The sequence below is a fragment of the Corvus hawaiiensis genome, chromosome 5 (genome assembly GCF_020740725.1).
Source record: "Corvus hawaiiensis isolate bCorHaw1 chromosome 5, bCorHaw1.pri.cur, whole genome shotgun sequence".
NCBI lineage: Eukaryota > Metazoa > Chordata > Aves > Passeriformes > Corvidae > Corvus > Corvus hawaiiensis.
This window is the reverse complement of record NC_063217.1, coordinates 17701870-17722015: the sequence shown is the minus strand read 5'-3', so window position 1 is coordinate 17722015 and position 20146 is coordinate 17701870. Positions and strand designations below refer to the sequence as shown.

Below are 20146 nucleotides of genomic sequence, written 5' to 3'. Positions count from 1 at the left end.
AAATATATTGATTTAACCACCAGAAAGTTTAGAAATGCAGTAGTGAGCTGAAGACAACTCCTTCATGCCTAGAGTATATTAAATTTGTTTTCACTGGGGATTGACAGTTGCAGGGAGGCTGAGGGTGTTGAGACTGTCCCTTTGCTTCTGTGTTTTGCTTTTTTCAAGTGGCCTTTTGCTGCTATATGTCCCTGAATGAAGATAAAACCACCTTAGTTTTTTGTCATCCCATCCTTTTATTCCTTACCACCATCAGAAATAGCCAGTTTAAATAGTACCTTGGGGGGGAAAAAAACCCCAAAAACAATATATTGAATTATTAAGGAAATTTTTTGAAAAAAATTGTGATAAATATGGTTTTTGAACTTAATTATCCATAGAGAATGTCTTTCAATACAATCTGTTGTCTACTGGGGTTTGGGATGGGGAGAAATTACTGTATTTATTCGAATTGTTTAATTACTTTAACTTTTCTTCTCCACCTACAATAAAAAGATTTTTAGTTCTTAACTTATTAATACCACTGAGAAACTTCTTTGGGGATCAGTAATTCCCTCACTCTGCTACAAAAGAAACTCGGTTCAACAAATAAGGCCGCAAGTATTGCTTAACCTTTATTGCAGTTGCATTCCCTTTCCCCCAAACAATTAAAAGTGAAAGAAAACAATTTTCTGGTAGTGAGGGAGCAAGACAACCACTGTATTCTGTTGGTCTGTCACTCAGAGCACATACCTCATGTATCTCTTTTGGCGTGTTAGACAATGTAATTCACTAGGAAGGAAAAATGTACTAGACTGGAATTCACCAAGGGAATTTACCAGTTGGCTGAACACCATATAATATAAAATTAACTTACTCCTTTAGCCAGGATCCAAATCAGAAAATCTAAGGAATACCTTTCTGAGGTACTAGTTCTGTGAGCATATCCTGTATACTTATGTTAAGAAGTGTAAATCAGAATTAGTCATAAACCGTGCTGAACGTACAAAGTTGGGCTGAACTGTGTTGTTTTGTTACTGCATGTGAGCTTAGGATCTTGTTGAATCCCACACAGCGAGAAATGCAGTTGCTGCTTGACTGCCGCTTCTATTTGCATACATCTGGTATGACAGCAAGTTTTGACTACTTCTTGCAACATCTTTGTGCTGATTATGTCAGTTAAACACCACCCAGGATTCATTTCCTTAATTGCTTGGCCTTTCACCTCCTGAGCCTTGCCAGTCTTAGGCTACAATCATGAGATCAGCACTCAAAAGTGAAATGAGCGCTGCTTGCAAAGTATTTTGAGGACAAAAGCTCTGATTTTTGTTTGTTTGAGGTTTTTTTTGTCAGGTTGTATTTTGTCTGATTTAAGATTATCCTTGAAAGCTCACACAGTATCAGATAAGCACCAAAGCAAATGCAGAAGTGACAACATGCTAGGGACAGGGAAACAGACTGTCAGACCTGTTCAAGCAGCCTTGGAACAGCCTAATTATTCTCAGTGTGCTTCAGTGAATGACAGCATGTGTCACTGTCCTATTAGCAAATAATAAGTTTGAAAATACACATTACCCAAAACAAGCATCAGTTCCAGTGAGGGAGTGGGCTGAGATCTGGCCACACTCCTGAGGTACCTCAACTGTAATCTCAACTTCTGAAACTGAAGGGATGCTCAAGTTTCTTTGCTTTTGAGGGATAAACAAGACATAACATTTTTAAATAATTAATCCTATTTTCCTGAGAGGAAGTTGTTAATTAAATGCTAAGGCTATGGTTGGCCTGTCATAAAATGTTGCTCATCACTAATTGAATACCTAAAAACTAGTTACTAAATTTTTTCTATATAACTCTTTTGTCTAATTAGAATGAGTTCAGAAAAGAGCAACATGATTGGAAAGCTACGGAAATTGCTTCTGAGGAGATTAAAGAAATTAAAATTCATAGCCTGGTGTGCAGATGATTATTGGGGGGAAATGATTCCTGAAGTATTAATGACAGTAAAAATATTCTTAAAAATGGCTGAGAATGGCTTAAAAATTCAGCCAGTTCCAAATCATGTTGGTTTACCACGAGGAAGACATCAGGGCATCTCATTTGTGGAATTTGGGTTTTGCCATGTGCATGTCAAGAAGCATCTGAAAATTAATTTCTCATGACACACAAATTTGCTGTACATAATGGAATATCTGCTTATCTAAGCTGTAAGCATGGATTGTATAGAACGTGTGGTAAACCTTACAAAGCTACTAAAGAAGAAAAATTTGATCCCTGCATCAGCATAACACAATCAAGGTTCAAGACTGTGTGTTTCTGTATTTTATTGCTTCCCTCATTTCAGCATCTACAGGAGCCTCAGGATGCTGTGCTTAGTTGGGCGTTATAATGATTTCTCAGGGAAAACCTGCAACCTTGCTTTAACTTACTTAAGTGATAAGTCATTGTAAGCTCATTGCTCTTTTCGGGGTTTGGTTTTATCCTAGTGCTGCTTTCCAGTTTGCAAGAATAGCAAAATTGCTCCAGCAGAAAGATTTTAATTGCATTCTATGGATCCTCAGATATCATTGTAGGTTCTTGCATTGGAATAGGGCTGTGAGCCACTGTGTTAGGAGCTGAAAAACATCAAGTTATGCCATTTCTTTTAACCCCTTCCCCATATGTTTTTTTACTCTCTCTCTTCTGTGAAATAATGGGAGTCCAGCTTATAAAAGCTTTAAACTTTCTTAACTGTTAGTACTCTGCCTAACTTATACTTTTAATGGCAGAATTAAAAGGTCTAAGAAGCCTCTAAGATTGCCAGAGTGAAACCTCTGAATGGAAAAAAAAGAAAAAAAAATTAAAAAAGAGAAAACAAAAGAAAATTATAGCTCCCTTACCTTTCAATTTGGAGATTATATGCATTTATATCCCTGTGTCCTCATCCATTTATTTTTCTTTCTACTACTACCATTTTTTAGGAGTAAACCTGTTTATTAGGAGTCACCTATATGTAGGTGAATTTCAGACTGAGGAAAAGGTCTTCAGTGTCCATGTTACAACCCACTACAGAAGGCAAGGATAACCCAGGTTCTTGTTAATAGATCCCTTGGGATTTATTAGAGTGAAACAAAACTGAATACATATATATGTATTTACAAAAACATATATGTAGGGTTTATTTTGGAGCAGTTTGGCTGCAATGGAAAGCAGGTACATAGGCATCTTGGTTATTATCTGTAGTAATATAAAAGCTTAAAAATAAAATTTAAGAAAATGTAGAAGGAAAGAAAGAAAGCAAGAAAGAAAGGGTAAGAGTAGATAAATATCACCACGTCTGGATCCATGAATGAGATTTGATTTTTGCAATTTTGATGTCCATTGGTCAAAGTGATGGTCCCAGTCTTGATCCATTGCAGGTGGGGGAAGCCTGCAAAATACAACTTTCAGTGGGTTAATGTATGCTGAGAGTCAGGTGGAAATGTTTTACTCTGTCTGATGCAACATTGTGGACCACGGGGCACTTCAGGAGTTGCTGATGGTTTATGGTAGCTCTCACATCAGCAAGGCTGAGCCAGCTATGCCCCATTGGAAGGGATGAATGCCCTCAGGTCTAAGCGTTAATGTCCCAGTACTTCCCTGGAAAGCAGTTTTTCATATCCAAGTCATTTCTGTAAGGGAAGACACTGATATCATAAAAAGCACTATCTTGCCTTGCAGGATCTTCTTCTCATTGACCTCTTCCCACATCTGGCTCAAAACCCAGTTTGTTGCTGAACAAAGGTCAGTTTGTCATGTCCATCCTCCAGTGGTAGGTGTGCACCCCCTCTGCACCTGGGTGGTTACTTTGTGTATGGTCAGCAAAGCACTCTGCTCTTTTTGCATTCTGCTGTTTTTGCAACTCAATTGTTTTGAGTCATTAACCATTAACATTCCAGTCTCTCACAAGGTGGTATGGACTAAATTCTGAATATTGCATAATTCTGAATGGTAACCACATGTTGCAGATCTGTAGTCAAACCTGTGCATATTTCATATATAGTACAAGTCTTATTATATAGAGCTAAGGGACCAAATTAGGATTACAGTGCTTTCTTTAATGTGCTGCAACCATGTAATATGGATTGATTTACTGTAGCTCATCTTTACAGGACAGATACAGTCATTTTTTAACAAGAACATCAAATGTAGAAATATGTCAGCCACTTCATTCTTCATTTATAATACTTTCCAGTTGCTATGGTGAAATACAGTCTGGAAAAGCCAAGGAGAGAAATAGAAGATTTAGTGTACGTGGGTCATTTTATATCAAAGAAAGGTGCAGCACAAGAAAAGAGCTGCATAATAGTGATGTTCTTATGATTGAGGTTAATAATACATTTATTTTTTCCTTTGGTTTATTTGCTAACCATTCATTGAACCATAGGGACCCAGAAATACCAGTTTTGAAAGAGGTTTGCACAGGATGAATTGACGATTTTAAATTGAGAGATGATTTGGAGGCTTGGATGATGGATATTCCTGTTCATTACTAGAATATTAGCTTTTCTTACTGGCATACACAGTTCATTTATTTTCTCATTCATCACCACAGAAAACACCTTCCCTTTCTATAGGAACTCCTCTGAGGTCATCTAACTGCACAGCCCATAAATACATAGCTTCCTGGATGTATGGGCAGGCACAAGTGGGTACAGTCATAATTTGGCTAACAGAAAATGACTGAATATGGAGCTGTGAATGGTGCTATTCTGTTCCATCATTTCTGCCAGCTTGATGTGTAGGCGTCCCAGTAGTTTCTTATTTGCATGAATAAAGTGATTGATAATGGCGTCCTCTTGCTTCAGTGTATCATTACAAAAATAGTAGTGAAAGAAGAAACTCAGCAAGTCAGACATTACCATGTTTGTTCCAAATGTGACAAGACTGAAGAAGACAAGAGTTGTACAGGCAAAAAATTGCATTTTGTTATAAGCAGGAAAAGCATATCTTAGTCAGAGGAAGGTGGGTGTCTGCAGCTAACAAAGTAGTTGGGTGTGATTGGCCCTTAGTAGTTCCATTATACTGCACTTCTCCTGTGTAGAAATATATTTGTGCCTACAAATTTGGTAGTGGCCATTCCTGCTGCAGCAAGTATGATTTAATACAAAAAAACCCCCAGGTCTTTAGGCTGAAGACACAGTTGCATATTTAGAGATAATTTTATTTGTCAAACAAACCAGTGGGCTTTGCAGTAAAAAACCCAGAATTTGATTACTCACTATTACTAAATGTAATTTAACCTTGTTTAGGAAACATATAGCTGCTCTTTAATGCTTTGCTAAAGCTTAATAAATTAAAATGCTACTGTTGCTCCTGTTGCTACTCTTTGTGAATTAAATGCAAGGACATGCCATTTAATTTACAAACTACTTGTACATTAGGTATTCTAAACATATTTGTATAACATGCTGTATCAATTTTATTTTTTTACAAATAAAACCACCGGTAAGTATTATGTTATGAGGGGAGTTGGCAATGGTTTTCCTGTGGGATTCTTTTCAGTTCCTGTTTTCAGATCAGTAATGGCAGCAGTCCTTTGATATAGATCAAAACAAGAACAAAAGCTTCTTAGAAGCAAGTGAGAGCCATAAGGTGAAAATGAAGAGAGGAAAAAAGAAATGAAATCCCATGCCATAGCCTAGAACATTTATACAGCTATAACTGCAATATTATTTTAGTGTAATTTACTTCTAAGTATGAGACTGAACCTTTAGAAACTTGGATATCATATTTTCTTCCTTGATTACAAACCAGTGAAATTTATCTTGCCTGTAGAGATGTTGAATTTTTCCTTTCTCAGCCTATATTCACTTACAGTCATTAAAGAGCTAAGGCACTTCGTGTAAATATTAAAGAGGATATATGAAGCCCGACAAATTTAATCTTAGGTAATTACACTCTACCTTGCTCTTCTAGCTAGCAAAAGTTTCCCTGAAATTCTGTCTGCATGAGTAATCTGCTAGTGTAATATTGGGCTCTTGAATAGCTGCAGCACTGGTGAGATGAACAACATGATTCCATACGTTAGCCTCATTTTTCTAAACATTTTATGAAAGTTACATGATGTTCCGTGATTAGCTGTAGCATCCTACAAAGGAGGCATTACATTCAAAATTATTTTACCCTGAGAATAATTATGGAAAAGGTATGTGTAAATTAATTTCTTCTCCTGGTTTTTGAAATGCTTTCTAGTGAACGTAGTTTTCTTCTGCAGATCAGAGAGAGAAACTTTTCTGTGTAGAAAACTGCAGTTTATTGCCTGTGAGTGGATTTCTTACTGGCTAACTAGTAGGATTAAGTTCATTATCCACCAGATAACTTTCCTAATAAGCTCAGATGTGGCATGAACAAGAAGCTGAAGATTTGCCGTTTATCTGACCTGTATGTAGGTGCCCTTTCTGTGTTTGTTTGACCATCTCATTCTCTTCTGGCTGAGCAACATCTCCCTCTGGAAGAAGTGAGTACAGAAAGAAGGGCAGCTAATTAATACTTCCAAATTTTGTTTCTATTTCTAACTCATCTGCAGTTTCCATTTTCAGATGCATTGGGGGAAAATATCAATTAGATTTTAATGAACTATTACTCCCAGCCAATTAAGACACACACACACACACACACAAACACAAATTAATTGCAACACTGCAGATTTCATCACCCAGGAAGGGAGTAAAATTCAAGTCAATTAATGAATAATAATACATCCTTGCCTTAAAAACTGTCATTGTACATTAGACAACAGCAAATACAGAATGTCTGTACAGAAATGAAAATCATTATAAGAATAAAGAGAAAAGTCTGAAAAGACTGATACTGTTTACAAGCAGTTGTTAAAAAGAAAATATAGTGAAAAGACATCAAACACTTAAATGTATTTGGAATCAGGTAGGTTCTCTATAAGAGTCAGAAGAAATATGAAAAGATGAAGAGTTTATAACTTCTAGCAAAAATTTCTTGTAAATATTAAAAGTTTTTTAAGAGAACTAAGGGAATTAAAAGAAAATACATATCATTTTACTGTGCTAATTACAATGACAGATATAATCCAAAAGCAACAGCTGACTGGGATTACACCAATTTAAAAATAAAGTATAAATGAAGTCTGATAATACCAGATAATTTTGAAAGCAGAGGGTAGCCATATTAAATTGTTGGGAAATTTTATATCCTAATACACTAGAAACTGAATTATTATTTAGGTATTATTTAGGTATTTTTAGAATTTGCAATTGTTTTATTCCTTAATTGTTCGATTCTTAGCATCCTATGTGTTATTCTTAAGCATTTGCTACTTCTTTTAATGTGTTAAATTAGGTGCAATTTTTGGTTTTAAATGGCAGTTTTTCTCTGCTCTTAGTCAACTTTGAAATTAATGAAATTTAATTTCCCATATCTAAGCTTTATAAATAATATTTCTGAGTGTTTTGTTCTTTCAAGAAGTAAGGGAAAATTGTTGGTATTCTACAAGCATGCATCAATCAGTTACAAAATGTACTTAGTGCATAATACACTGTCCTATTTAAGGTGTCCTTTTTATATTATTTGTATTCCACACATAAATGATTCTATTTACAATGGTTAGAGTAGCCAGTAATTGGTAGGGATTGTTTGTAGAAAAATTTTAGGACTCCAGAACCAGATCATTCTTGTAGGTGCCACTAATTTAGGCATATCTCATCTGTCCAGTTCAAAACTCACTTGGAATCTGTGCCTTCAGGTAAGATATATCTCCTACCACACTTCAGCACAGATTCGTCTTGACTCTACTTAGGAGAGAAATATTTGTTCTTGTTTTTATGCAGAGGTCCTGAGTTCCAGCTGAAGCTCTCTGCTCAATCAGGCCAATCTTCCCCTCTGGCACATCTTTCAGCACATGGAGAACAGCCTACTCCTGTAACTGTAATATTGCCTCCCTAGAGCACTTCCAGCCTCCCTGGCCTCCTTTGCCCTTTAGGACTGTCTCTGACAGGACTCTCTCAACCTTATCAAGCCAGTGTCTGTCCAGATGTCCAAGGTGGCCTTTCTGATCACCCCCCTCCAGAGTTTTCTGAGAATTGAAAACTCCCATTTCATGATTGCTGTGCCCAAGATGGCCTGCAAGCACCCCATTACCCACCAGCTGACACTCAGCAGGACCAGTGGGACATCTCCCCTCATCAGCTTGCTCATCAGCTGTGTCAGGAAGTTATCTCCCACACACCAGGAACCTTCTAGACTGCCTGCTCTCTGCTGTGTTATATTTCCAGAAGACATTTGACAATTTAAAGTCCCCCATGAGAACAAGGACTAGCAATCACAATACTTCTCCCAGCTGCTTATAGAACATTTTTGTGCCTCTTCATCCTGACTGGGTGGTCTGTAACAGACTCCCACCATGATATCTGCCCTCTTGGCCTTTCCCCTGATTCTCACCCATAAACACTCAACCCTATTGTTGCCATCATTAAACTCTAGATAATCAAAACACTCCCTGACATACACAGCAACCCCACTGCCTCTCCTTCCTTGTCTGCTTCAAATCTTAAGGGAGAAGAATTGAAGGCCAGTGGAAGATGCAATGTTTAGATGGGACAGCTTCATAACAAATTCTAGTACTTTCTTTTTTCCTTCATGCAACCTGGTGAAGAATCACAGGGAAGGTTGTGCAAACTTAAATATATTGCTCAATCACCACCAGAATGCGTTGAAAAGTCAAAAATGAAAGCTGGATTTAGGGAAAGAGAACAAGCCAGAACAATGCTTGGATATTACAAGATGTCATCCCCTGGTTTCAGTTTTTTTCAGTTTTATGTAAAAATGGTGTTTCCTTTTGTATCCTGGAGGGTTACATTATTGAAAAATTCCTTTGAACAACTTTTAAAATTTATTTGTACTGTCAATACAGGCACCCTGTAAGAATGTGACACATAAATATTTGTTTTTAAATAATTGAACAAAATGCGAAATGTGTGAGAGAAATTACAATGGATTTTGAATTTAGAAGGATCAGAATACAAAGAGTTGCCCTACATATAGCAGAATTTTATTATCTCCTTCTTCAAGATTGATTTAATTTTCTAATGTTTTGGGGTGTAAAATTTTTTTAATTGAACTTCTTCCAGAACAACTCACATCTCTAAGTAACATTGTTGTTTTAATCTGTTGCATGGCATATTGCAGGAAAGATTTAATATATCACTTCCTTCACCTTTCCACATAGTTTCTTATCCTTGCTGCTTTGCTTTCTAGGGTTAAGGCTTGGAGATTCACAAATTCAATGTATGGTTCCCCTAACTTAGAGAACTATCCTGAGAAACAACAAGAAAGGTCTATTTCTTTTTTTAAGGACGTATTCTCTGAAGTCAGTAATCAGTTACATTGATTCAGGTGGATGTTCTCAGCTTATGTTTTCTTCTGTTTAAAAATTCTTCTGTAACTCATTTGCTGTGCAGGTAGAATTGGCCCCTAAAACTCATCAAATTAATAATCTTTCTCCGTGTCATTTTTTTAAAATATCCAAGCCTTTCTTCTTGTATGAAAGCAGAAAACAAAACCTTAGCTGTGTCTGGGACCACTTCTTGCTGGGTGACTTTGTGCACGTGGGTTGGCACATTCAGTGGTGGAGTAGAAGGGCCTCTGTTCCCAAGAGTGGGAAGCTTAAGAACACAAGGTGGCCTGAACCTCCTGCATGAAAGGAGAATGTGGACTGACAGATTTCTCCATTTTAATAATTTCCCTGAGACTATTTATTAACAGTAAATAAGGCCTCTTTCACTGATATAGTATGAGTGGGACATTATATTAGGATTATTGTTTCTGAAATACTGTAAACATTTGTTCATGCTTCGTCATTTAAGAAAAAGAACACAAATTTGAGAAAAAGAAAAGCCTAAGTAGGAATAACCTCAAGGAAAAAATAGAAGCCAGAGATGAGAATGAGGTCAAGACGAACATGTCAGAGTCTTAAAAGGAGAAGGTGATATGGAATAGCTAGAAATTGTAAAGAGGAAAAGAATGTTACTTTTCTATTAAAAGGAGAAGGACTTAACAGGAAAATGTAGAATATGAGGTAAAAATAATGACATATTTGGAAGGTGCAAATGTGGGATAGTGTGTTTGGTTTGATTTGCTTTTACTGTGCTTTCCTCTTAGACACTGTTTTAGCTTTACAGGGTAATGGGAAAGTGAACTGACACTCAGATGGAGAGCATATATAAATAATAGAGAATTCATGACATTCTACTATTAAATACCCAGAAGTGTAAAATCAAAGAATATTCTTGCTTATATATTGACTAGATATAACCTAAAATTAACTGAATTACATGCATTTTTGAATAAATAAAAATATGTAGATTCTAGAGTTCTGCCTATAATGTAATTCAATGCATACAGACTTCAAAGAAAAACAAAAAAAAAGCTCATAGTAAATTGTAGACTACATTTTTCTTTCCCTGCTTGGTAGCCCATAAACAATAGATTACTAATGTTACAACTTTTATTATGGTAATTTAAAATTATAATGAATTTCTAAACAAAAATAGAAGTATCTGAGCTTCTTGATAGTTAGCAAGATTCTTTTCTAGTTGAAAGAGTTTAGCAACCTGAGTGGTTGATACTGGACATAATTTATGTAATTCTTTATAGTGCTAGAACATATGCTTTTAATAATAAGGGTGTCTAAAATTATTTTTTTCTGAGTCTTTCCTTCTCTTTATTCTTGTGCCTTGTATACCAGTGGACAAGATTTATTTAAATTATTGGGATGGGCCCAAGGGTAAGAATTTAGGCATAACCTTGTATTGTTTATGCATGTGCTGCATAAAGATTCTTCAGAGTGTATTCTTTGCACTGGATATCCTCTTGGTAATCACATTAATAAACTCAGGACAATTAGTTTTATACAGATTGTGTAATAAATCAGCTGGGATTCCTTTTTCCCTGATGTGTAGCCTGGACAAGATCTTCCCAGGAGCTGTGAAAAATGCCTAACACCCATTCATGTATATCAGAGTTTGGGGTTCAGCACTTCTAGGTTCATGTCCTGAGGCAGAAAAGCACTGGTTTGTTTCTTAATCAATAAAGAATAAATTCTTCCTGGCTGCAGGTCAGGGGTTTGGGCAGTGCATGTCTCCTTGACAGCACTGTATTTTGCTAGCTGGAGGCACTGATCATGCTGATGTGTATTTCTTTAATTTGTATTCTCACTTTCAGTGAAGATTCTAATTAGACTCTGGTGATGCTTAAGAAGAGGAATAGGAAGCGTTTCTCTGAACATTGTTCTTTCTAATGCAGAGGATGGTAGTTTTCTGACATGCAGCATTTAGCATGTGAAAACAGATGTCTGTCTTTAGCAAACTGTCATTTCTCAAACTTAACAAAAATTGTGCTAAGAGAAGCTGGGGAAAGGCTGTGAGGCTGGGGAGAATTGCAGTGCCTGTGCCTGGCAGTGCTGGAGTACTGAGTGCTGATAGCAGCGTGCTACCTAGTGCAAGTTTCCAGAGAGCTTTTCTTCTTGGCACTGACACAGCCAAGTCCCTGCTCTGACACAGATGTTCCTCCAGGAGCTCTAACTAACGCTGCTCGACGGATACAATGTCATACCCAGAGGTTCGTGGTCCACCTCAGCCTTCTAAGAGGACTCGCTACTGATGAAATCAAATGCTTAGAGAAGCATGAGATACAGGGCTTTATCTAACATTTTATCTCAGCTAGAGTGGCTGGTGAGCTGCCACGGCTTGGTATAGTGCTGCTTTACACCACTGCAACTTTCTTCAAAGCGAACTCTTGGTAAAATCCTCTAATTTCCCTCTGATTGCAAACCGGTGTGAAGACTGGAATGATTTGCCTTTTGGAAGAATGTTGACTCTCGAGTGGGAGTCAGAGGGACTACAAACAGTGGGTATTGTTGTGATTATATTTGCATCTCTGAAGCTGCTACATTTGCTGGGACTGATTGATTTTTCAGAAGGTAAAGTGGTCACTTACAGTTTGTGCTGTTTGTAGGTTTGGTGTCTGATCTGCTAAAATAGAGAGCATCAGCTATAGAAGCTGTGAAACGAAAAAAGTGAAAGTAACAGAATAAAAATCCTGGTTTGCTTCTGTTGCTTTTACTTTGTTATTGAAAACAGAAGTAGATGCTAGCATAAGATTTTTATTTTACAATTAATTTACAACTGTCTATGAGAGGATGTTTATTAAAAAAAACCTTAAATAGTGAGCATAACACCTGTCAGTTGCCTTTAAAAGCTGTTCAGTGCTACTGAACTTGATAGATTTTAGTTCAGTTCATGTTTACAAAATGCTTTGCTCTTCTGATTTGTGATGCAATTAGAGTCTTGTTCTGTATCTGTGTTTTAAAAATCTGTTTCATAGATAAATGCAATACACTGTTATTACAGGGTGAGCTTTAGGGTGAAGCCTGCTCTACACCTTTCAAAAAAAGGCATAGATGTCAACATTAAATGTGTGTATTTTAAATATATATCATGAATATATTTTAAAATTAATGTTGCTTGCTCAGAATCTTGTCTGCACTCTACTATATGGGTCTAACCATTTCATCTACTCCCAAAGAGGGCTTCACATCAATTTATTAGGACTTTTGTTTCTATACAAAGGGAGGGGTTTTTTTTCACATTTTATAGAAATGAGCTATTTCAGGTCAGTTATTAATGAAATTTTTTTGCTGTCAACTTTTCAAGTTTTTCACAAAATGTCTATTAAGTCACTGAAGACCTTGCTAAAAAATTCTTGCTTTTGTCATTATGTTTGCTCATGTGAGTCCAAACCAATCCTTTTTGCTGGGTAACTGCTTTCAGTCAGAATCACACAGCCAAGGGGAGCACTCCAGTTTTCTGGAACATTAACTTTTCATCATAGAATAGGATCTTTGCTGGATGTAGATTCAAATAATAACCTCATAAAATTGTTCAATGCTGATAAAATTTGAAATCTTTAACACAGCACTTATATAGTTACTGAACTCTTGAAATAAATCAATAATCAAATAAAATTTTAAATCCTTCAAACTGTATGTGGTAAGAATATATCTTTGCTTTGTTACTATATAATGTATTGGTTATGGAATTACTTTTTCAATTCTAAACAATGGGTAATTTACCCCTCATAGCAGTGCTCACTTTTAGGTTTTTTTAATACTCTGGATGTGTAACATTTGTGACATGTAAAAAAATCATCATGGTTATGGATTAACTTCAGCTTTATTACATATGGTAACAAATAGGAAAAAAAGATTGAAATGCAATTGGCTTTTTTTAGTATATGTGGAGTAAGATCCTTTTCCTGATTCCTCACTGGTATTGCCGTTATGTTTGTGGGGAAAGGTTTTATATGATTTCAACTCTATTAAATCACTTAAAAAAAAAAATTCTCCTGGTACAAATTACACTGATTTTAATAATAATAATAATAAGTTCAAGATGATCTATTGATTGAAGTACAGCTTTTTGTTTTAATGCACCCATTAGTGTCATGGCATTTCCTCACATGCTAATTTCACTCAAAAGTACCTAGCAACATAAACCAACCCCTAAATGTAAAAAGATTAAACTTTGTAAGGTACAGTTGATATATTTATAACTGCAGTGTGAGTAATTCCAGTAACTTGGGGGATTTCCAGCTCTCCTGGGGCTGATCTGTGCTAACCAACTCTTCCATGTTTGGGTATTTCATTGAATGAGAATTCTGCACCAAATGCTTAAGGAATATTTTATAGTGTATTCAGAACTAGTGATTTGTTGTTCACCTGCTGAATGCAAGGACAGGTTTTCTGTTCATATCCAAGGAGGAGCACATTTAAAATGCCAGTGTTGATCTGGAAACCAAAATGAGCAATGAGTCCTGCCCATCTACCACATGCAGGCAGGTCATGGGTCATATGCTGAAACAAATCTGTTCCCATAGTTAGGCTTTCTGATGCCTTAACATGCCTGTCTTAACATCCCTGATATATTGACATATACTGCAAATATCCCTGAAAGAAAGGACAGCGTGTCTGATGGTTGCTAATACAGGGCAGAGAAGACAGATAAAGGACAAATCCTTAGCTGCTAACTTGCTACACTTCCGCTGATTTTAGTGCAGCTATGGTGAAGAAGAGCCTGACTTGCCCTCATCTTCATGAGAAAACAGGAGAACCCAGTCAATCTGCTTAGTTTTACTGAATAAACTGATTCACAGAATTAACTAGGTTGGAAAAGACTTTTGACATCATTGAGTCTAACCTATATTATTACGGTGTTCAACAACTGGCAGGACAGAGAGAAACCTGATTTTACCCTGTGTCCCGTACTAGGGACTATGTTATTCTGCTTCATCCATTCTCCACTTTCCAATAAGCAGAAAAGAGACCAGAATGAAGATAAAGCTGGTTCAGTGGAGCCAGCAAGCTATTTCAGTTAAAAGGACAGAATTGAATCAATACAACTTTTACTAGGAGAGATTGAAACTCCCCTTTCCCTCTCCTTCCATCACTTTGAAAGTGGTTTGACACTGACCATTATCTTCCCTCCAGCTTCCTTGCCTGGAGCTTTTTCTGCCTGGCAGCTTGACTCCAAAGCTTTTGTTTTGTTACTCAGGCTGGAAGGGGAGGAGAGGAGAGGAGATCAAACTGAAGCAATGGAGCAGAACAGTAAAGCAACAGGGCCAGGCTTAGAGGGAATTCATCCACCAGAAACTTGGAGGGGAGATATGGCAAAATGAAGGATTCACTTTGCATTTCTGTATCCAGAACAGCTGTCAAGTAGTAGCTATGGAGAGAGATTATGTAAACACGTGTGAGCAACTTTTTAAATATTAGGGAACTGCATAAATCAGTCTTTGAAAGGAAAAACTCTATGTCTTTTCCTACATCATGCACTGACTGTATCTTGCAATATAACATCTCTTACAGAAATGTTTTTCTTTTACTTGAGAATAGAATTGGCCATTGTTGCAATCTATTTTAGACTCCATTATTCCTTCCCTTTTCCTTACACTAATCTCTAACAGTCTCCACAGCTTGTTGTTATCTTTCAAATGCTTATCCAGATATAAATGTCATATTTGGCATGTGAATGTCCCATGAACTCCATGTCTTTTGGTTAGTAGGACTCACTGGTGTCTGTATGTCTTTCAACTCAATAGGCTATCAAGGCTGGGTAAGAATATTTGATCCTTAGTTTCTCCTACTGTGATGCAAACAAAAGACCAGTTCACTTGCAGTTATCAATAAACATATTTGGGTGCAAAGTCAGCTTTGTGAGTAAGTAATTTGTTGCTTTATCTAGAATCTGGAAATTGATGAAGGGGGTGAATAGAGGTAGTTTTTAAGAGAGGTAGTTTTCTGCCTTAGGATATATCTTCTCTATGCAGGTACAGAAAGATCTTTCTTTTTTTCTTATTTTATCTAATCTAATCTAATCTGGATGGACAGAAGTCACCTCTAGTTCAAAAATTATGTTAGTGCATTTATCTGTTCTGTCACACAAACTGCTAAAATGTGGCCTCTCTCATAGTTCAGATACTTAAAAGCACAGAGAAGGCATTAGGTCTGTCTGCAACCATCTGTGTTAACATGTTGTTAGTTACCCTTAGGGCTTAGCAAAACCAATAAGGTTTAAAATATTGTCTGGAGTGCAGTATGACTCTCACCCTTAGAAAATGACTGATATGGGGTAAGACATACTGCTGAGAAATTCTGTATTGCATCATATTCTGTAAGAAAAAGAACACCAAAAAGCATGGGAACTTTGTCCTTCTCTGCATGTGGCTGACATGAATGATCCTAATTTGAATGTCCTCTTCATCCACTGGAAACTGTGCTACAAGTCCAGCTTCCAACAGACTCTCCTATGCTGCTCCCTCTCCTGCATAACTTCTCTCTGCCAAATGGGGTGCAATGTAGCATAATTCTACAGTAAACAGAAAGGCAAAAAATATGCCATGCAGCAGTACCTTTCCCCTTGCCTTTTCTCAGCAGCTGCTTATAACACCTGGTCTCAGTAAGCTGTTCAGTTAACATGTGGTGGAATGACCACCTTCTGCTTGTCTTTTCTTCTTCTCCATACAATGCAGAGTTGACAGAACTACTGTATTCTGAGTAAGCATCTGTTACCTGCCCCAAAAAATTCTGTTCATGGGTGCTGATGTCCCAGTGCCAATTAATGGCATCAAAGTATATAGCATTATTAGGTCTCCTGTGATTGTTTGTGCATCTGCCACACCTGAAACAAGAATAATTCCCCCACCATCAAGTATATTAGCACCTGTGCACATAGACTTGGTTTGCTGCATATGAATAGATGGAAGGTGTTAAGGTTCAAATGCTATCTTTCCAGTAGCACACTTCTCCTCCTCAGAGACAAACAAACTGTATTACATGTTTTCTTTTGGTTTGTTTTGCCCACCCTCCTTGTAAACCTTGGCAGACATTCTGGATTCAAGGTCTCTAAAGGAGAGTCAGTCTATAGAAGTATCTATGGATTGCACAGCAGAGAAGAGTTACTTTAGAAGACCAGATGTGAAACTGCATTAAGTTGCTGCTTTAAATCCAACCTTGATCCAAATAGATGTAAAAATTGAGATGTGAATTTCAATATGCACATTTATATAGATGTATATCTGTGGGCTTATGTTGGACACAAGACAGGCTGAAACTTACTGAAACATGAAAGATGTGACCATCTTAATAACCAGACTCAGGGTTGTTGATGATGTACTATTTACTCTACACCTACCCTCAAAAAATAGGCTCCTCCAGGCTTGGGAGAATGATTATATTTGGAAAGCACTGTCTTGATTAACCTTAACATAATTATATTGAAAGTGAAATTTTTACTTTGTTTTGCTTTCCTTTTAGTTTAGCTGTTTTTCTACCTGGACCTAATGATATGATAAAAGTGTAAAATAATGTGCTTGGTAGAGAACAGCAAAAATCATTCTTTCATGTCAAAATTAGGGAAATCAAGCTTTTTATCAAAATAGGAATAAAATGGGACAATTTATGTAAAAGTTGTGAGGAAGGGCCTTTTGGTTTATGAAGACCTTTTCATCAACTCATTTCCATGGACTTCTTCAGGGCATTTTAACATCCAGATCAACTGAATCACTGAGGAATAGGTCATTTTAGATCCATATCAGTCTGAATTAAAAATTTAGATGCTGTGTGAAAAATGGTGAGAAATATTTCAGAGATGCTACAAATATTACCAGGAATATTTGTGTAAGTATAATGGATGTCCTGTCTCTTCACATGGGAGTTCACAGATCCTCTCTGGTTCAGGATAATACAGTATATTTGCCTTCTAACTTGGATAGAGCTCTTTTTGGCTGCACTGTTCTGGGAGAAGCCTTTCCCACAATCATTAGAACCTCTACTTTTGGTCTTGATATTTTTTTGAGAAAATATTCATACTAATAGTCATTTTAGATTGACTATTTGTAAGCAGGTAGAGAAGTTTGCCCTTGTATTAATCTCTGCAAATATAGAGTTGCTTTTGAAGCAACTTCATTTGAAGTTCCTTTAAGAATTCTGAGTATCCATCTCGAGGTTATTCATTCAGATATGTCTTGGCCATTTCTGGACAAAATCACATGTGTTTTGAAAGGAAAGGAGGTATTTTCTCCCAGAATATAGATACAAACACCCAAAATAAATGTAGATGACATATATTTGATACCTGCAGCAAAGTCTGCTTCTAACCCCCTTGCATCTCAGAGCATGGATACCAGGAACTTCCTACAGAATGCCCTTATCAAGGATTTTCCCTGTGCTCTCTGCCACTGCTCCATGATCAGACTGCTTTTAAAATGTAGCTCTGGATAAAATAATTCATTTTAAGATGACAAAAATTTGTTATGACAAAATATGCTTCTGAAAAATACCTACACTTGGTCATCTGAGTATAGGTGTGGAGAGAAAAGCATTGCCTAATCTCTAATGTACTTTAGGGCTGAGAATGTAGAAGGCCTTACTGTTGGAATAAGATATTTGCAGACATAAATGATCATTGCCTAAAATTTTATAGAACAAGATTAAATATACACAATGATGGAATGACCGAATGAAAAAAAACTCCATCACAATGTACTGATAAGAAATAATGCAGTCACCTTTGCTCTCTCAAATCTTAAATTATTTTTTTCCATTTTTGATGCACTTTTTGACCAGAATTCTTTGGCCTTTTAATCAGATATGGGAGACACTCAGTGATTTTGTAGGGATTTATGTATCTGATTATGTGTAGACCTATTTGAAACATCGAAATTTACAAAGCAGCTGCATCTATTCCATGTCATGCAAAAATAATAACATAATTTGGAGACGTTATGCTACAATTTTATTGTCTAGTATGCATTTTAGCTCATAATAAAAATACTTATGGAATTACCTTGGGGAAAAATTGCAAAAGCAGCCATAAAGCTAATTTTGCAGTCTAATCTGTATAACTGCTTCATAGAGCAGCATGAAGAAGCACAGATGAGACCATTCTGTTTATAGAAATGAAATATGTCCTTCCAAACTCTGTACTCTGTGAACTTTTAGAAATAGGCCAATAGTAGATTGATTGCATGTGTTTTTGCATATGTGTACATTTCGTGCAGCAAGAGGAATAATCTAAAATGAAGACCATGTGTACCAAATTTTAACAGTAAGTAACCTTTAACAGATATGATATCTCAAGATAATGACAACTATATAATGGAAGGCCTGACATAGGTACAAATAGGTCACCTTTAATGTTTCTTTTTTAAAAAAGCCATTACTGATCAATGTCAGTAAATTATGCTTCTTCTGAATAATATATATTTTTGTGTTAAAATGGTAGACTATTTTTCAGATTGATTATTTTATAATTGCTTCTAAGTAGATTGGTATTACAGCTGGTGATGGGGTCCGAGGCTGTGACCCAGGAAGAGGTGACCGGTCTGGGGAGATGGTCCCGAAAGGAATCGCCTTCCCGAGGCCCGGTGTCTTCCTCTCAGCTGCTGGCAGGAGGGCCCTTGCAGAGGCTGTCAGCTCTTTAGTGATATCAGCTCCTGATTCCAGCTCAGCTCTGCAGGGCAGCCTCCAGGCCAGACCAGAGAGAGACGAGAAGGCCCGTGTGGCTGGTTCCGCACGAAGGTAGCTTTATTGTGGGTCCCCTCCGGCGAAGGGGGGAGCCAGGGACGGGAGCCCTCTCTTGAGGGGCCCGAGGGATCTTTATAGGGATACAAGGGATCAGTAGGGGACCAATGGATTACAGAGGGTCTGGGACAGACCAGTGGGTTACAGAATGATCTGCATAGTGTCTCCCAAAGGATTGTGGGTCTGCCTTTCCTCGCCATGACCCAAGAAGTGGTTGCCTTTCCAGGGAGTCCTGCTGGGAGATTGCTCAATCTCCTTATCTCAGCAGACATCCCTCCAGGGCAGTGGCTGGGCATACCCCACAGATTGGTATATTCCAAATGTGCATTGGACCAATTTTTGAAAATGTATATAGACAAACAGATGTTGACTATTTCTGATAGATATCTACCCTTATTTTGAGAACATTTTTAGTCTTCCATTAATCACTCAAGAAAGAATAAGTTACGTCATACGAAACAAATCCTTGTTCAGACAACGCAGCTTTCATAAATTAGAAGGAAGAATATTGATCGAAGTTCACTAAAATGAGTCAAACCAAAATGAAGTGCAACAGTTTAGTGAGTGTTTCATGATGCTCCCAAAGGAGGCTTGTTCCTTGCAGATAAAACTGCTGGGTTTGGAGTAGAAGAGTGGAATTAGAGAAATTTGAGAAAATATAGTTGAAAAGAAAGGACAAAAAGAGTCTAGTTTGCTTAGTGGTCAATCATCAAATGAATAAGTCGGAAGGTAAGGAGGGCCTCAGTTTTAAATTTTTTTTAAAAATAAAATAGAAAAGTTAGGAAAGTAATTTGGCTCATGAATTTCAGAGAATTAGTTTTCTGTGTCATGTGTCAATCATGTTATATTCGAGCATGTACTCCTGTGTGAGGAGAGGAAATGTAGCATTCCTTGCTCAAAACCGAGTTTTATACTTCTGAGTGATCTAATGGGAACTCCTTACTAAGCTGTGATTCTTCAGACAGTCATAGTGAGAGAGGGGCTGGTTTCAGCCTAAATATATCTGAAAAATGCAGCCATAATGTTTAACCTATGTGCTAGCAG

The 20146-nt window shown here is 37.0% G+C and overlaps 1 protein-coding gene across 10 annotated transcripts in view; it reads left to right on the top strand.

Moving 5' to 3' along the window:
* Positions 1 to 20146, top strand: part of KCNIP4 (potassium voltage-gated channel interacting protein 4) — a 400021-nt gene that overhangs the window by 290408 nt on the left and 89467 nt on the right. Inside the window, exon 1 of one of the 10 annotated variants that reach the window (XM_048302870.1) lies at positions 11516 to 11944. The exons of 8 other annotated variants lie outside the window; for them this stretch is intronic. In XM_048302870.1, the coding sequence (XP_048158827.1) occupies positions 11833 to 11944 (112 nt within the window). In that variant the 5' untranslated portion in view covers positions 11516 to 11832. Of the gene's footprint in view, positions 1 to 11515; positions 11945 to 20146 lie in introns of those variants that run through there. One more of the 10 variants, XM_048302875.1, reaches the window with a different exon arrangement.